General features: G+C 40.2%; 1 protein-coding gene across 5 annotated transcripts in view; it reads right to left on the bottom strand.

Annotated features, from left to right (window-relative positions):
- Nucleotides 1–346: 346 nt before the first annotated feature.
- The window catches only part of LOC138151978 (zinc finger protein 2-like), a 17,780-nt gene continuing 2,000 nt past the window's right edge, over nt 347–16,126 (bottom strand). Inside the window, exons 1-3 of one of the 5 annotated variants that reach the window (XM_069075586.1) lie at nt 13,270–14,327; nt 7,720–7,833; nt 347–7,160 (exon numbers count right to left, since the gene is read on the bottom strand). In XM_069075586.1, the coding sequence (XP_068931687.1) occupies nt 6,163–7,160; nt 7,720–7,833; nt 13,270–13,276 (1,119 nt within the window). In that variant the 5' untranslated portion in view covers nt 13,277–14,327 and the 3' untranslated portion in view covers nt 347–6,162. The other 4 variants (XM_069075587.1, XM_069075588.1, XM_069075589.1 and 1 more) reach the window with 4 other exon arrangements.

Raw genomic sequence — 16,126 nt, 5'->3', positions numbered from 1 at the left:
CACATACTTATTAAGTGTAAGAGATGAGATTTGAACCCAGACTTCTTAACTCCAAGTCTAGCTCTCTGCCATGTCATGCTGCTTCTCCTGAGGACTTTGTGAAGATTGTGGAGAGGCCTCCATATGGAAATTCCTCTTTGTGTACTTGGTTTGGTTCAGCTGCTCTTCCCAATTTTGTGGCTTTTAAATGCCATTTCAAGTTCCTCATTTAGTACATTAGGGACTGAGGTGTTAAATCCTAAAAGTGTTTCCTCTAGTATTATGTCTTTCTAAATGTATGTAATCCTGTGGGTTTTGCCCCATTTTTGGTGCCTCTCGTAAAGTCCTTATGCCTTCTCTTTTAATGGACCTAGGGTACTAAATTGTTATCAAATGGTATAGGACTAACATTCTTATAAATACATAGAGGAAGTATATCTTATATGATTAAAGGGACTTTGGAGGTTACTTTTGAGTATCTGGCTTAAAATTTTTATTATGGATATTGTAACCAGAAGCAAATTAAAGTAATAATTTTTTAAAAGAGATTGAACATGAAATTATAAACTTTAATTATTTTCAATATGTTTTATATTTTAAAAGGGTATGCTAATTTTCAGAAGATAATAAAAAATAACATTGTTCATTTCCATTCCCCTTTTTTTTTTTTTAAAGCAATCGGGGTTAAGTAACTTGCTCAAGGTTACATGGCCAGTTATCTAAGCCCAGATTTGATCCCCAACTCATCCTGACACTGGAGCCAGTGCTCTTACTCGCTGTGCTACCTGGCCTCCCCTTCCATTCCCTTTCTGAACTTCATTTTCTCTTTTTTGTATTTTTCTGGATTTAATGATATGCTTGCCAAGTACCTGCTATGTCCAAAGCACTGTGCCAGATACTGAGAATCACTTGATGCCAGGAACAGACAATTGACATAAATTCTGGCTATAAGACATAAACATTCTTTTGCGCGTGCATGTGTGTGTGTACACACAACACTGATGCAGGTGTAAGGGAAAATCAGGACAGAAGAACATTAACTGAGGGAATAAGGAAAGACATCCCATAGTAGGTGGCACCTGAGTTGAGCTTTGAAAGAAGAAAAGGATTCTGAAAAGCAGACCAAGGAGTACATTCCAAACGTGATTTGTGAGGAAGCAGAGAGGGGGCAAATGCAGCGTTGGGCTCGAACATAGCATTTGTAATAGGAAATACTGTTAGATGATGATGAAAGGGTATGTAGAAACCATGTTGTAGAGGGCCTAACATACCATATTAAGAAATATTTTATCCGAGAAGCAGCAGGGGAGCCACTTTAAGTTTTTGAGTCAAGTAGTGACGTAGGTGGATCTGTATCTTAGAAAGACTATTTTGGCAGCCTTATGGAGGATGGATTAGAGAGGGGAGAAACTGGGAATCTGGGAGATCAATGAGGAAGCTACCTATTCTACTAGAACAGGACAAAGGTGATGGGGGATTAGGTTTTGGCAGTGGCTGTGTGAGTGTAGAGAAGGGGGCTAATGTGCAAAATGTAGTGGAGGTAGAACTGATAAGACTTGGTAGCTGATTGGATGTATCAAGTGAGAAAGAGGAAAAGAGACAATCAAGCAAGCATTTAATAAGCACTTATCAGGCACCATTCTAAATGCTAGGTATAGAAAATGAAAAGCAAAATAGTACCCTGTCCCAAGAGACATTCTAATGGGTCAAGTATGATTCCCAGGTTGTGGGCTTGGATTACTTGGAAGGAGAGTGGTATCTACATGAGAAATACTGAAATTTAGAGGATTGTTGGGGAGTGAGGAAGGACAGGAGATAAGGAGTTTGAGATGCTTATGGGTCATGCAAAAGGAGGTATCCAGCAGGCTCTTGAGTAGTTGCAATTAGAGATTAAAGAGTGATACAAATATCAGAGATTCATGTAAGGGTGAGATTTACTCATGGGAATTAATTAGCTCTCCAAGAGACTAGAGAGAATAGTAAGAGCAGAGCTCTTCAAATCATTCTATACCCAGGAATCAGGAAATGGATGATCCAGCAAAAGAAATTCAGGTAAGAGAACTGTGTCACAGAAGCCAAGGAAAGAGTGTGTCTAGAAAAGTGTGGCCAACTGTATTAAAAAAGCTGCTAAGAACTCAAGAATGATAAAAATTTTAGCAGTTAATTGAGCATTGGTAACCCAGGAGATGGCAGTTTAAATCAAGTGGTGGGACATAAACCAAACTGCACTCTGTGGACTACATCATGACCCCCAAAACTTCATTATCCTGCAAGATCACATAGACCCTGAAACATACTTCATCAGTAACCCCTGCCCCTGGGGCCCTATCCTCCCCCTGATTGGAGGTGAAGGGCAGACAGAACCTCCATTCAAGGAGCATGACCCAGGAAAACCATGTCTTCATTTCCACACTGCTGCAGCTGTCTCCTCTCCTTAACCCCTTTTCAGAGCTTCTTTTTGTATTTTCTTCTCCCATTAGATTGTGAACGCCTAGAGAACAGGTACATTTTTTTTTTTGTTAAAGCAACTGGGGTTAAGTAACTTGCTCAAGGTTACACGGCCAGTTATTTTTTGTGTGGGTGCCAAGTATCCGAGGCCGGAACTGATTCTGGATCTCCCGACACCAGGGCCAGCGCTCTTACTCACTGTGCCACCTGGCGGCCCCTAGGTACTGCTTTTTACCTTTCTTGTAGCTCCTCTCTCTCCCCTCCCCTTCCCATCAGTCCTCAGTGCTTAGTACAGTTCTTGGCATATTGTAGGCCCTTGATAAAAGTTAACAGTGTACCTGTAAGGTACTGAGAAGTGGGTGGTGGGGAATGGAGAAAGTTAGAATAGTTAATTTTTCTGGAAGTTTGGTAGTCAGTGAAAGGAAAAGATAAAGGTTATTAATTTGAGGGCCAGCTGTTGAATAAGACAGAAAGGGATAGGACACAGAGTGAGACAGGACTTTGCAAAGGGCCTCCTCTTTCTCAGAGAAGGGGGGTGAGGATGAGTGAAAATGTTTTGAGGTACTGAGTAGGGGGAAAGTGGGAGCTTAGAGTAGATGGCTTCTATTTTTTCTGTAAAATAGAAGGCAATGTTTGCTCAGAGAGCAACTGGAGTTGTTGGGGTCATTAGCAAAGGTTTGGAACAGCCATTAAAGAAAGTGGGAAGGGAAGGCAAGGAAAGGTAAAAGTTTTGCTGTGCAGCAATAAGGACCCAAGGGGCAGGTAGGTGGTGCAGTAGATAGAGTGCTGGGCTTGGAGTAAGACCTGAGTTCAAACCTGGCCTCAGACATTTACTAGTTGGGTGACCCTGGGTAAGTAACTTAACCCTGTTTGCCTTAGTTTCCTCATCTGTAAAATGAGCTGAAAAAGGAAATAGCTAATTGCTGTAGTATCGTTGCTAAGAAAACTTTAAATGGGGTCATGAAGAATCCGATATGACTGAAACAACTGAACAAGGGCCCAATGGGAATAAGTTAACATGAATTTTCATAGGGCCTAGTTGACCAAGTTGTGACTTCCTCTCATCCACACCTAGGAAATACAAGCGGATTAGATGATAGGGATGACCAAGAGTTGAAAACTAGCAGAACATGAACTTGTACTAGAACAATTGTACCAGTCATTGTTTATATCGCTAGAGTCAGCATATTGTTGTTTTGGTTGCTTTCTTCATTCTGCATCACTTCACGTTTTCCCCTATTTATCTGTCTACATATTTAGCATTTATAACGGTACAATAATATTTAATTATTCATATAAAAATTTTAAAAAATAATTTTCCAGTTGCTGGCCATAGCCTTTTTTTTCCCCACCAAAGAACCTGAGATTTGGAAGAAACCCAAAATATTGAGTCCAGATCCCTACCTGACCCTTCTCCAAAATCCCTAGCAAGTAGGCATCCAGTCTGCTTGAAAACCTAGAGGATTTTTCAACTCTGAAATTCTGAGGGAGTCTTCCATTTTTGGATAGCTCTAATCTTTAGAAGTCTTCCTTCTATCAGTTCTAAGTCTGCCTCTCTTTGAGGTCTACCCATTACCACTAATACTGTTAATACCTATGTAAAGCTAGGCCTCTTGTCAATATCCTTGCAATCTTTGTAATGGTATCCTTGGGTCAAAGGGTATGAACAATTTTATAGCCTTTATTGTATAATGCCATAGAATCATGGAATTTCAGATTTGGGAAGGACCTCATTGGTAACCTATTTGAATCCATATCTGAATTATGTACCCTCTTTACATAATATCTTAAGTGTTTTTTGAGTTTCTGCTTGAAAACATCCAAGGAGAAACTACAACTACTTCTTGAGGTAGTCCATTCCACTCTTGGAGAGCTCATTAATAAGTTTTGTTCTTACATAAAACCTAAATTGGTCTTTTTGAAGCTTCTCCCCATTGCTTCTAGTTCCACCCTTTGGGGCCAAACAGGACAAGTCTAATCCCTTTTCTAAATAATAGCCTTTCAAATATTTGAAGTTAGCTAATGTAATGTTATCTTTTCTTCTCCATGCTACACACCCCCAGTTTCTTCAACAAATCCTCACATGGCATGATCTTGGAGTTCTTCAGCATACATAATACTTTCCAAAATGGTTACACCAATTCACAGCTCCACCAGCAGTGCAATTGTCTGCCTGTTTCTTCAATGTTCCAGAAGCATTGGATTTTATTATTTTTATATTGACAATGTAATGGGTTTAAGGTTATATTTCTTTTTTTTTTTTTTTAAAGCAATTGGGGTTAAGTAACTTGCTTAAGGTTACACGGCCAGTTATTTTGTGTGGGTGCCAAGTATCTGAGGCCAGAACCGATCCTGGGTCTCCCGATGCCGGGGCCGGTGCTCTTACTCACTGTGCCACCTGGCTGCCTCTTAAGGTTATATTTCAAAATAATTTTAATTCTCATTTGCCTGGTTATTTGGGCATCTGAAGAATTTCTCAGGTGGTTGATTATATGTTGTTTTCCCTCACCCTCAAACTGACCGTTCTTATTCTTTAATTGAACAATAAATTTTACTCTCATAAACTTGTCATTTCTTCTCTGGTCTGAGTTTCCTAATCTGTAAAAGGATGGTATTATATTAGATGAGTTTGTTGCTTCTTGCTTAAAAATTATGATCCTTGCAGATTTCAGATGCCAGACTTTTACCAGAAATATTTAAAGGAAAGATTTTCCCTACTCTGCTTCCTTCTTTTTTAAATCTAGATTGCTCTTTGTTGTATAAGTCCTTTTTTATAATCAAATCTATGTTCTGTCTCCCAAAATTTCCTCCATTTCTGTAATTGTTATATACATACACATATGCATAATATACACACATACATATATGTATTCCACAACTAATTATTTTATGTACTTCATTTTATATTAGATCATTTTGTCTACTGGAAATTTATTATACTGATGTGGATTTACTCTTTTTGCCACTGTTAACCAAAAACAGCATACTGATTTATTCTAAAAACAATATTGTTTCCAAGACTTCAGATGGTTCTAATAATTTGAGAAGTTTTTGTAAATTAATGTTTTATAGGGGAAAACTAAGGAACTATGTTCTTTTTTGACTGCTCAATCTTTCATTTTCCCAGAGGTTTCCTTTCAAGTATTTGTGCACACCATGAGTTATGAGTCTATAAGAGACTTTGACAGACCAGGGGTTTTCTTGAGCAGGGAGCCTCAGAGTTATATCTTGTATCTGGGGTACCTTGGGTCAGATTCACAACACAGTATGTGTAGAAAAAAGAGTTTGGCTAGAAAAGGAGAGAAACTGAACAACAGCTAAAAGTGGCAGCAGGTTTATATAAATCTCTGTTAGCAAGTAGGCACATTGGATAAAGTGCTGGGCCCAGTCTGAGAGATTTGAATTCAAATCTAGCCTCAGGCACTTACTAGCTATGTGACCCTCAACAAATCACTTAACCTCGGCTTCAGTTTCATCATGTGTAAAATGGAAATCATAACAGTACCTACTTCACTGGGTTGTTGTGAGGATCAAATGAGAAATCTGTAAAGTGCTTAGCATAGTGCCTGACACATAGTAGGTGCTTACTAAATGCCTGCTTCCTAGTGCCCCACCCATCTGCTTTAAGGCCATTTTTAAATGTCTATGGGGGCCTATTTTCCCATGTTGACTTTTTGGCAGTCAACAAAATGACAAATCTGATGGAAGTTTTCCTTAAATTATCATATTCCTACATTACTCTCTGGCATAACGTCGTTGATGTTGGATGACAGATGCCTTGCTACTGAAGACTTTCCCACACACACTACATAAATAGGGTTTCTCTCCGGTATGAGTTCTTTGATGCCTAGTAAGGGATGAACAGTCAAAGAAGGCTTTTCCACATTCATCACACTCATAAGGCTTCTCTCCAGTATGAATTCTCTGATGTACAGTAAGGGATGAATGTATAGAGAAGGCTTTCCCACATTCATCACATTCATAGGGTTTTTCTCCAGTATGAATTCTCTCATGTACAGTTAAAGATGACTGGTTAGAGAAAGCTTTCCCACATTCATCACATTCATAGGGTTTTTCTCCAGTATGGATTCTCTCATGTTCGGTAAGAGACGAAGGGTTAAAGAAGGCCTTCCCACATTCATAACATTTATAGGGACTTTCTCCTGTATGAGTCATGTGATGCCTCATAAGTCCACTTCTACGGCTAAAGGCCTTCCCACACTCATCACATTCATAGGGTTTCTCTCCAGTATGTGTTAACTGATGTCGAGTTAGGTTACTTTTCAGGCTGAAGGCTTTTCCACATTCATCACATTCATAGGGTTTCTCTCCAGTATGAATTCTGTTATGTTCAGTAAGAGATGAATGTTTGGAGAAGGCTTTTCCACATTCATTACATTTATAGCGCTTCTCTCCCTTATGAGTTCTTTGATGTCGAGTAAGAGAAGGGTGGTCAAAGAATTTTTTCCCACATTCTTTACATTCATGGTCTCTTTCTTTAATGGGGCTATCTGTAAGACTGATTGACAACTGCTTGAAAGTGTTCTCATGGGAAAGGGATTTCTTCCATTTTTCCCCTTCTGAGTTTTCCTGATGCTTCTCCAATCTACCCTCAGACAGGAGAATTTCTTCAAATGTAGGGCTTATAGGTACTGCTGTCCCTGGTGATTCTGCTCCTTTAGAAATGTTTTCATTTTGAGTTGACTTTTGGATGTCAGGCCTACTCTCCCAGTCTGGAACCAAGAGAAAAAACAAATTAATCTATTCTTTGTGCTGTGAGAAATGAAATGCTAGTATATTAGGAAGAAGATAATGAAACAGAAAATAATGCCCACTAAATATCCATGGTATTGTCACCTCTAAAAACAATCTTGTAATCTAGAAAGAGGCTAAGAAGTGGGAGAGGAGAAATGAATAGGGAATAGAAGTAGGAAGAGGGCAGCTATATCATCAAATAAGGTGAACAGAGAGTATAAAGTGCCTATCCAGGAGTATGGTAAAGGTCACTAGAGTGTTGTGTTGAGTGCAGGTGATAGTGATAAACAGGAATAGCAAATAAATAAGAAATGGAATGTCATCAGTGAAAATGAACTTTCAGTAAGAAAGGAAAGGTAGTCTCTAGAAAGCACGAGGAAAAGAAAAGAAATGGCAAGTACGTAAGGATATACATGAAGGACAGTCATGGGTGAGACTCATACTTTTTCTTTACCCCAAAGTTGGAAGAGAACATTCTCTCACTAAACTATTATGCTGTTTCTCCCAATAAGTTCCATAGATCTAATTCTTACCCACCTGGCGAGGAATTTCTTGGGACCTCTCTCTCTCTAGCTTTCTGTAGACTGAACATCCATGGCTCTTTCCCTTGCTCCAATTTGAAGATCACATCTGGTTTAGATATAGGAAACCCTGTTTGTATAGAAGAGAATAAAACACAGCTGTTTCTTATGGAGACACAGACCTGTCAGGGATCCTCTGACAGGACTCACCTGAGTTAACTTACTAGTACTTCATCACTTCACTGTCTTTTTAAAAACATAATGCTTGATGTCTTTTGTTGCTCTTTTACATTGCAATCAACAAAGCAACCTTGTAACACTGCATCTGTGGTCTCCTACCTAGCCCCTAAGGAGAAGGGAGATCTACTTCTCTGTATTTTGGAACTAAGAATGTTTCATGCAGCTAATGTCTTTTAATACCATTTTTAACGTTATTTTCATTTATATAACTGAACTCTTTGTGTATATTGTTTTCTTGGTTCTGCTTTCTTCATTCTTCATCACTTCATATAAGCCACCCCATTTTTCTATGAATTTCTCATATCATTTCTTACAGTGATAATATTTGATTACATTCATATACTACAGTTTCTTCAGCCATTCCTCATTCAATGGACATCCACTTTATTTTCAGTTTGTTTATTTTTTATAGAAAGTCCTGCTAGAAATATTTTTACAAGGCATCTTTCTGTCACTAACTACATATATCCAACACTGGAATCACCAAGTCAGTGTTGGAAAGGCTGTGGGAAGTCAGATACCTTGCTACTGAAGACACTAATTGGAGGAAATGTGAATTAGTTAAACTGGTTTTTTTTTTTTTTGGTCTTTTTCGAGGGGGGAAGGCAGGGCAATTGGAGTTAAGTGACTTGCCCAAGGTCACACAGATAGAGTGTTAAGTGTCTGAGGCTGGACTTGAACTCAAGTTTTCCTGACTCCAGGGCTGGTGCTCTATTCACTTCACCACCTAGCTGCCCCTAGTTAAATTGTTCTTAAAAACAATCTGGAAATTATGGGAGAAAAAAATCACTAAGATCATCTTTTCTTATATAATTCTAAATTGTTTCCCAGTACTATTAGTTCAATTCATAACCCCACCAACAGTGTATAAGTGTCTCTGGTTTACCAAACCCCCCTCTGCCACTGACAATTTCTGTTTTTTATCACCTTTACTAATTTGATGGCTGTAAATTGAAACTTGAGAGCTGTTTTTCTCATTATTTATAATTGAGATATGTTTTCCATATGGTTGTTCATTTCTTCCGAAAGCTGTTCAAATCCTTTGATCCCTTATACTTGTCAGTTTTTTTCACTCATACTACATTTCTGGATCACTTTTCCCCTTCCGCAAACAAGATGCTCATGACTTTGTCATCCAGCTATACAATGTGTAATTAGGTTCCCTTTATTCCAGCCCCTACCCCCACCCCACCAACTGGTATTAGAGGCACATTATGACCCATAACAATGTCTGATCCTACCCCTGTCTACCCTGTCTCTCCTCCAATATGAACATTCATTCTGACTCAAGAGAATTTCCACAGGGTAGCAGCCTCCAACTTTCATATACATTGATCTGCTGAGCCTTTCATCCTCCCCAGACATGTTTAGTTCTGATGCAAACATAGTTTCCTCCTTTTTTTAAATTGTTTTTTTGAGAAGGCAAAGCAATTGGAGTTAAGTGACTTTCCCAAGGTCACATAAGTGTGTCAAGTGTCTGAGGCTGGATTTGAACTCAGGTCCTCCTTACTCCAGGGTTGGTGCTCTATTCACTGCACCACCTAGCTGTCCCTGTCTCCTCCTTCTGTACAAAGGAGGAGATTTTCATCTCTAGATCATTATCTCTAGTCACTTCTGTAAACTGAGGCTTTTAGACAGATTCTCTCCTAACTTTTCCATGTTCTCATTCAAGCTCTGTTCTCTGTTTATCTTACAAATGAAGAACAGGGGAAAAAAACTGACTTGATCAGTGGGTGGCAGAACAGGTACCATGCCACCTATGGGAATTACCCATATGGGATTATCTATGGTAACCAAGCCTAGCTGAAGAAATAAAACATCTTGAGGGAGAGATGAAGTAGCACATGCCAGGAAAGTCAAACCACAACCTCTCCTCAGACCCTAATAGAGATAGCTGAGGACTCAGAACTCAAGAGCCTTAGGAATAGCAGTGCCCCAAGACTATTGGCCTTGTTTCCAGCCTGTACTTTGTAGCCATCATTGAGGAAAGCAATCACTATAAAGAAAGGGCTCACTTTCCTTGGCTGACTGTCACAATTGGGAAGATAAGCCCCAACCTTGGGGAGTGACAGAACCCTCTATACAACAGCCCTGCTTCCAACCCAGCCCTCTGCAACCATCATCCCAGGAAGCAACCCCTGTAAAGATGTGATTGGGCAACTGCTTAGAAAATTCCTGCCACCAAAGTCCTTGGCATTGTCAAATGGTTTAGCATTACAAGTTGATAAGATTATCAGGAGAAATGACATTAAAGAATATTCATTATCATCAGCTTTGCTGCTATACCCTAAGGACCATGGCATCTTTCCATCTGACACTGCAGCTGAAACTTACATATATATATATTGTCTCCCCATTAGAAGAATGTAAGCTCCTTGAAAGCAGGGACAACCTTGTTTTTCTATTTGTATCCTCAGCACCTACACAGTAAGTGGCTAATAAATGCTCATTCATCCCCCCCCCCTTACTAATACTACTTTCTACACCACTATTCTAGTATTCCAGATATTAATATCACATCCTTATGAACTAGCTTCTAATAAGATACCTGGACTATTCACCAGTGTTAGGTAAGAGCCTGGCTGCTCTTTCATAGACCATGGAGTAATTAACAACTGTGGTCCAGCACAGTTGTCTTTCTATCTTAAACAAACATTTTTTCTTCCCTCTGCTGTTTATCTCTGCCTAGAGTAAGAGTTTAAGGAAGCCTGAATTCCTGGGTCCCAGAAAGGAAACTGAGGTTGCATTACACACATCCTGTAATTTTTTTCAGCATTTAGGCAGTGTCTCCAATCTAACCAGGTTTCCCCACATTCAATACACTTGTAAGTGGTCTTTTCACCTCCCACAAGAACATCTATTTCATCTGTCAACTCTTCCCTCATTTTCCCTCCTTTTTACTTTCGTTCTTTCCTCTGCCTGGAGAAGTTCTTTTTCTCTGTTTTCTTCTTGTTTATTCCCCAGCCTGTCCAGGACATTTTTTTGATACTTAGTCCTCTAAGTTTTTTTTTCTTGCTTCTTCCCCACTCCCTTTCACCAGATACCTTTCTTCTTCTTTTTTTTTTTTTAAAGCAATCGGGGTTAAGTAACTTGCTCAAGGTTACACGGACAGTTATTTCTGGGTGTGGTGCTGAGTGTCTGAGCCCGGGATTCGATCTCCAGGTCATCCCAACACTGGAGCCGGTGCTCTTACTCACTGAGCCACCTGGCCACCCCTAAGCAATTGGGGTTAAGTAACTTGCTCAAGGTTACACGGCCAGGTGTTTCTGGGTGGGTGCTATGTATCTGAGCCCGGGATTCGATCTCTAGGTCTTCTCAACACTGGAGCTGGTGCTCTTACTTGCTGTGCTACCTGGCTGTCCCAATACCTTTTTTCTTAAACTAGTAACCCCCTGCTTTGCATCAGTCCATGCTTTCAATCCAGATCTTTTTAGGGACTCTATCTAACAATGCTTTTCCTTGAAGTGGATAGTATAGAGATATAATCTTTCCCACCCTAAAAAGCTTTTGAGCAGGCATTGGAAATTCTGAGGATTGTAGATTCAGATTCTTGTTGTCATAGGGACATTATGAGGTAGTTTTTAATCTCTTCTCTCAGAGCTCAATCTCAAAACCCAAATCTCCCATCAAAGTGAGGGTAGTGCTGTCTGCAAGTACCCTAGATCACTATATTGGAAACATGATCTTGGACTAGATCAGTATGGGCACTTCGTGGGGACCTCCCTATTATCCTTTGTGGTAAGTTTCCCTTGCCTCTACTCATGAGGGTGTCATGTACCATCTGGAGCATAGCTCCACCTCCAATGATGAGCTGGATGGCTCAGGTTTCTATACCAAAAACATTCAAATGCTCAAAAAATTAAATGCAAATTAAAATAATTGTGAAATATAACCTTAAGCCTATTCCACTGATAAAGATGGCTCTTGGTATGCTCTACAATGCCCTGGCTAAAATGCCTACCTAGTTACTCTCTTTTGTTTTGGCCTAGACCGTGGCAGCATGGGCGTCATGGTCTTCATAGTGCTAGAAAGCTCCAAAGCCACAGGAGAGACCAAAAGTGGCATGACAAACAATACAAGAAAGCTCATTTGGGCACTGCCTTGAAGGCCAACCCATTTGGAGGAGCATCTCACTCAAAAGGAACTGTCTTGGAAAAAGCTGGTGTGGAAGCCAAGCAACCCAATTATGCCATCAGGAAGTGTGTGAGAGTCCAGCTGATTAAGAACAGCAAAAAAAAAAAAAATCACTGCCTTTGTTCCCAATGATGGCTGCTTGAACTTTATAGAAGGAAAACGATGAAGTTTTGGTTACTGGATTGGGTCGAAAAGGTCATGTTGTTGGTGATATTCCTGGAGTCTGATTCAAAGCTGTAAAAGTTGCAAATGTTTTTCTTCTGACCTTGTACAAAGGCAAGAGGGAAAGACCAAGATCATAAAAATTGTATGATGTCTTTGTCATAGTAAAAAATTTTCATGTAAAAATAAAATGCCTACCTATACCTGTTAGGCCCTAATTACAAGAGCTCCAGACTGCTCATCCCTTAACCACTTGGGTGGCTCCAGCTTCTCTAGAAGGGAAGTCATTCAAATACTTTCCCTTAGGCAAGTCTGCTTCTCAGCTACTTACACAAAACAAAACAAAACAAACAAAAACACCCAAGCAGCTGATGCTAATACAATTATTCCTCAAGACTGCCTAGGCCAAACACTCTAAAGAGACCAGAAAAGGGGGACTGCCTTCCAGGGAAATGCTAATTCCAGCCTGGACCCACTAGTACAGACTCACCAGAATTCTACCACTAGAATCCAAGGTCAGTTTGTCGTGCCCTGTACATACCCCCTCCCTTCCCCCTTGCTCCCCAGCCTTCTCTTTCCATGTGGAGACTACAAGGAGAACAGAACATTTTCATACCAAAATCTGATCAGGGTTTCCATTGCAGTTGTGGACAACTGACTGGTATCCATGAATCAGATGTCCAAACAATGTCCAGCGCATAATGAACACTCTCTGATATCCCTTGCCGGGAAGAGAGTTTCATAAATACTTATGTCCTAAGCTTTTCATTGAATTCTGGCCACACTAAGTCCCAGCATAGACTTATTTTCAGCTTCTCTTCAGAGCACAGAATTATTCTCTCCTAAATCTTCTAACCAACACTAGTATTCCAGTCTTTTATTCTGTTTGCACTAAGTAACTACTCCAAGATCTGTCTTTACAAGCCAGGATCTAGTATCCTTCAAGATATCTGCACTGGTTACCAACTTGAGGAAACTTATAGACTGGGAGATTAACTAGAAATTGTAAAGAGTTGTACACAAAGTTCACCTTCCATGAGCAATTTGTTTGCCTTACATTAGAGTTTTCAATCCTAACACTTTTGTTCTGTAAGAGAAGAGAAACAGAGAATCATTGTCTCACACTTGGGTTCCAAACACTTAATTTCCAAAGTACAAGATGGAGGAAAAAGATCGGGACGGTTTAGTAGCCTGAAAGCTCAGGATGAATCAGCCATGTGAGATGGTAACCATGAAAGATGATCTGAAGATAGGGCTGGTGATAATCTTGCTGTATTTTGTCCTGGTCTGGCCACTGGCAGGATATAATTCAGGAAGGATACTGATAAAGTCGGGAGCATCTAGAGGAGGACAGTCAGGACAGTGAAGGGCTCTGAGGTCACACAATGTGACTGATTAAAGGAAACAAAGATCTTTGCCTGGAGAAGAAAAGATTTGGGCACTGGGAAGAGGGAGCAGAGAGAAGGAATACTGGTGTGACCTGACTTCAAGTATTTGAGGGGCTTTCCCATGGAACAGAGCATGGCTCCATGGATAGAAACAGGACTAACAGATGGAAGGTGGCAAAGAAGAAAATTTAGGCTCAAAATAAGAGAAACCCTCCTAATAGAACTCTCCAAAAGCAGACTGGATAACCTTGGAAGGTGGGGGGCTTCCCTCAGGGAGGATCTTCAAGCAAAAGCTGAGTGGCTACTCATGTGGCTAGAACATTCTGAACGGCTTTCAACTCTGAGATTCTGTGAATCAAATAATATTAGAGCTGGAGAGAACTAAGAGATCATCTAATTCAACCACCACTGTTGGAAAGAAAGCTTAGGGTAAGAGAGGTAAAGGGACTTGGCCAGGGTCAAATGGTTAACAATTAGAGGATGAGACTTGAACTCAGGCCTCCTAACTCTTCTTCCCCCTACACCAGGAGTAGAAAACCTTTGGCCTTCAGGCCACATGTGGCCCTCTAGGTATCTCAAGTGCAGCCCTTTGACTGAATCCAAACTTCATAGAACAAATTTGTTTGGATTCAGTCAAATGGCCACACTTGAGGACCTAGAGGGCTACATGTGGCCTGAAGGCCCAGGTTCCCCACCCCTGCTAAGCTGCCTCCCTATCCAAAAAGGATATGATAGGAAAGCCCAGAAGGAGTTGTGGTAACTTCTGAAGAAGGTTCAGGCTTATTTTTCCAGAAAGCAGATATGTGCACTCTTATCTTAGGTGAAAGCCCTTGACCTGTAGAAGAAGAGGACAAGGAAGTTAATAGTCTTAGGACCAGCATAATGAACCTTCTTAGTTTCAACATAAGATGTACATCATTTTCACCTGTTAAGGAAGAAAAAAAATGCTTTGTTTCTTGACCAAAAAAAGATTTGATATCTCTGAACCAGAATTCAGTTCAGAAATTCAGAGGCTCCATGGTTTTTACCAGTTCTCTCTGATACCCTGACAACTTCAGAACTGCTATACTTGGCAAACCAGTCCCCTCCTCTGCCTCACTTCTTGCCTGGCTTATTTCTTCATAGGTTCCACTTGCCTTCACTTTCTTTATATGGCATACTTGTTATCAGTCCTAGGTCATATTACCTTTCTTTCTCTACTTAGTCTGGTTTTGAGATTAGGATGTTTCCATTCTATTTGAGGTCTAGGCTCCATGTGAAATTACCTTGCCATTACAACTACCCTCCTTCACCTTTACTTCTGGTTCCCTCCCTTTAGAAATCTTATTTTTCTATACTACCTTCTTTCTCCACAGCTCTTGATCTAAGTACTATAGTTTCCCTAACGGTCTACTGGATATTGTTCTACCTAACGTCTGCCTGAGTAGTTCTTGGAAGGTTGGGCCCTTGTTTTGCTGACCCTCCACTTCTGAATTCAATAGGTGACTCCTTTTCCTCCTGCATGCCTCTTCTCTTTACCTTTTGGCTCACCACTTCTAAATCCATGGCATCTACCTTGCAGCTCTTCTTCCTCATATTATTCTGGATGCATTCAGACCTCTTGAGGTCCTCATCCTTTCCAGGACCCCACCCTTCACTTGGTCCCAGAGCAAACAATAGGACCTCATGCTCACCTTCAGAGTTACACAGCCAACACTGCTGTTTCAAAGCTGTTCCTACAGGTATCTGTTACATGACTATACTTAAGACATGCTGTCACAGTGAGACATAATAAATCTGCATTCACTACTATTTAGCAAAAAGAATTTCCTTAATTTAAGATAGATTCTGAAGCCCAAGGAGAAACCATCCTTACCCAGTGAGATGAGGTTTCTATAGTTCTCCAGCATCACATCTTTGTACAGGTTCCTCTGAGTAGGGTTCAGTTGCCCCCATTCCTCCTGGGTGAAGTTTACAGCTACATCCTTGAATGTCACTGATTCCTGAAATACAAACACATTTTTGCTCACCCATAGAACCTTTTCTACCTAATGGGAAAGTGTGAAAATAAGAGCATCTGGAAGAACTGATGGGCTGGATAGAGTGGTTCTGATGATAGTGAGAACTCTGAATAGGAGAGAAGTTGGAGAATTTGACCTGAGATAGGAAGGTATCTTTTCCATGTTCATATGCTTATCACTAAGCTCCAATGAGGATAAGCACTAGTCAAAAAAAGCCCATTTTGTCCTTAGTCCTACATCCACAAGGAGGGGGGGTCAAAGAGACAAAGAAGTTCCATGATGATGAGGAGAAAAGTGTTGTAATGTTAATGGGATTTGAAGATCTTCCAAGCCCTTGATTGGCAAGTAAACAGGTATTTAGCACTTAGTTTCAAGTTAAGTATATCAAGCCTCTGTTAAAGACACAAAAGGATTGAATCCCTATTGCTGATGTAACAGGAAGGAGCTAATACTATATATATATATATATATATATATATATATATATATATATATATAT

Source organism: Petaurus breviceps, unplaced genomic scaffold, assembly GCF_028583685.1.
Source record: "Petaurus breviceps papuanus isolate PSGF00001 unplaced genomic scaffold, PetGlider_PUasm1.0 90919, whole genome shotgun sequence".
In the NCBI taxonomy this organism is placed as follows: Eukaryota; Metazoa; Chordata; class Mammalia; order Diprotodontia; family Petauridae; genus Petaurus; species Petaurus breviceps.
The sequence above is the reverse complement of the archived record's forward strand: the minus strand, read 5'-3'. Positions and strand labels throughout refer to the sequence as shown.